This window comes from Mycetomoellerius zeteki, unplaced genomic scaffold (genome assembly GCF_001594055.1).
Source record: "Mycetomoellerius zeteki isolate Tzet28-1 unplaced genomic scaffold, Tzet1.0 scaffold88, whole genome shotgun sequence".
Taxonomy (NCBI): domain Eukaryota; kingdom Metazoa; phylum Arthropoda; class Insecta; order Hymenoptera; family Formicidae; genus Mycetomoellerius; species Mycetomoellerius zeteki.
The window spans coordinates 61,025-62,982 of NW_017257913.1; the positions used below are offsets into that span (position 1 = coordinate 61,025).

Here is a 1,958-nt window from a genome sequence, read left to right on the forward strand (position 1 = left end):
GTCGTACGACGAAAATCGGATGCAGTGTGAATCCAGCACTTGTCTTTACATGCGTATACCATGCGCTACTGATACATTAAACTGCTGTTGGTACCTCTGCGAGTTGATCGTCGATTAATTTAACCAGAAGTTGGTGAAAGAGGTCCTTGGAAGATAGGCTATTGTGAACAAGTAATTTTATGAAAAGAGTGATTAGTTTTTAATATTAACACGCACAAATATGCCTCGACTACCTTTACACTGTTCATCTGGGACAGGTGTTATTTCGCCATTCAGTAAGGCAATACGGTTAGCTCGTTATGGTTGCACTAACAGACCGTTTTATCATATCGTTGTGATTGATGTAAGTTGGGACAATTTTCGATAATTGTACAGTTTAGCATGCGCAGTTCAAAAATCAATAAAATTAAGCTTAATTCGATGTGGTTTTTCATAAAATGAAAGAATCTGGTAGAAATAAGCGTTGCTCTGCCCCGCGAACAAAGATATTAAGCATTAAAGTTGACGACTATTGAGGTTAGGAAATCTGTCAGCTCCGAAATACTGCTATGCAACCATGCACTGCGGTCACATTTTCATGCTCTAAGGCTACATGTGTGTTCATTTTACTTCTACAGCGATAGAATGTTTATTAATATTCAGATCATCTCTTCTTTTCGGGTGCTTTCCAGCAAGGACATAGTCAGACACTGTGTAACACAGTGAGTCCTTTCATCCTTATTTAACGTTGGCAAATAACAAGAATGAAACGACTCACTGTGTTACACAGTGTCTATGTCCTTGCTGGAAAGCACCCTTTATCACTCGTGAGTTTACAAGTTTTTATGCGAAGCGCGGTTCCACATAGGTTTCCAACTTTAATTTTTAAAAATTGATTTTGGTTTTACGAAGATGGGAAGGAGAGGGGAACGGGAACAAATTCACTGCTTTAAATATACAAAATAAAACCACTGCTTCCCTGGTGGAAAAATGTTGCTGAAATTATTCTACATTTTGGAACACTTCAACAAAATTTCAGCATTTCAAAAAAATTTCAGTTTAATTTCAGCGATTTTTAGCTGAAAAATCATTTTCGACAAAATTTCAGCAAAATTTTCAGATAAATTTCAGCAAGAATTTCAGAGAAATTTCGGTTGGATTTCAGATTTTTCAGTACGTTAGCTGAAAAATTCACTTTCAGTGAAGTTTCAGCAAATTTTTAGCAATTTCGCTAAAATGTTCCAAAACGTGGAATAATTTCAGCGAAACTTTTTCATCAAGATTTAAAAACACAAAAGCACTGCTTTAAAAACAAAACCACTATTTTAAAAACACAAATTCACTGCTATAAACACAAATTCTCTGCATTAGCAGTGAATTTGTATTTTTAAAGCAGTGAATTTGTGTTTATGAAGCAGTGCTTTTGTGTTTTTAAAGTCGTGATTTTATGTTTTTAAAGCCGTGATTTTGTGTTTTTAAAACAGTAAATTTGTATTAATTTCTAAAGCAGTGAATTTGTATTTGTAAAACCAAGAATTTGTGTAATTAAAGTAGAAAATATTTATTTTTAGGAATTAATTGATGTTGGACACGTGACCACCACAATAAGTTAGAGTAAGACAGCTGTAGTTTGTTTCATTCTGACTTATTGCACTATTTCAGAACTAGTTCAGAATTCTTCGAAAAAGGACAGACCTTACGTATACATAGCGCTGCAGCGAATCGAAATGACAAATATCTTAACCTCTAAAATATCGAACTTTAACGCTTAATATCTCGTTTCACGGCCGACCGCCGCATTTTTTTGCAAGATTCTTTCATTTTGAGTGAAATCGTGTCGAATGAATACATTTTTATTAAGATTCTAGAGTAGGACCCATATTCTAAATAATTACCCAATTCTAAATAAATACTGACCAAAGTACGTGTAAATAGCGCTGCATTAAAGCCCTGCGCACAATAGAAGGAATAATGGCTCC

At 34.7% G+C, this 1,958-nt stretch overlaps 1 protein-coding gene across 1 annotated transcript in view; it reads left to right on the top strand.

Annotated features, from left to right (window-relative positions):
• The first annotated feature begins 200 nt into the window (after window positions 1–200).
• mRpS16 (mitochondrial ribosomal protein S16) overlaps window positions 201–1,958 on the top strand; it is an 11,643-nt gene continuing 9,885 nt past the window's right edge. Inside the window, exon 1 of the mRNA XM_018459861.1 lies at window positions 201–343. Within this exon, the coding sequence (XP_018315363.1) occupies window positions 221–343 (123 nt within the window). The 5' untranslated portion in view covers window positions 201–220. The remainder of the gene's footprint in view (window positions 344–1,958) is intronic.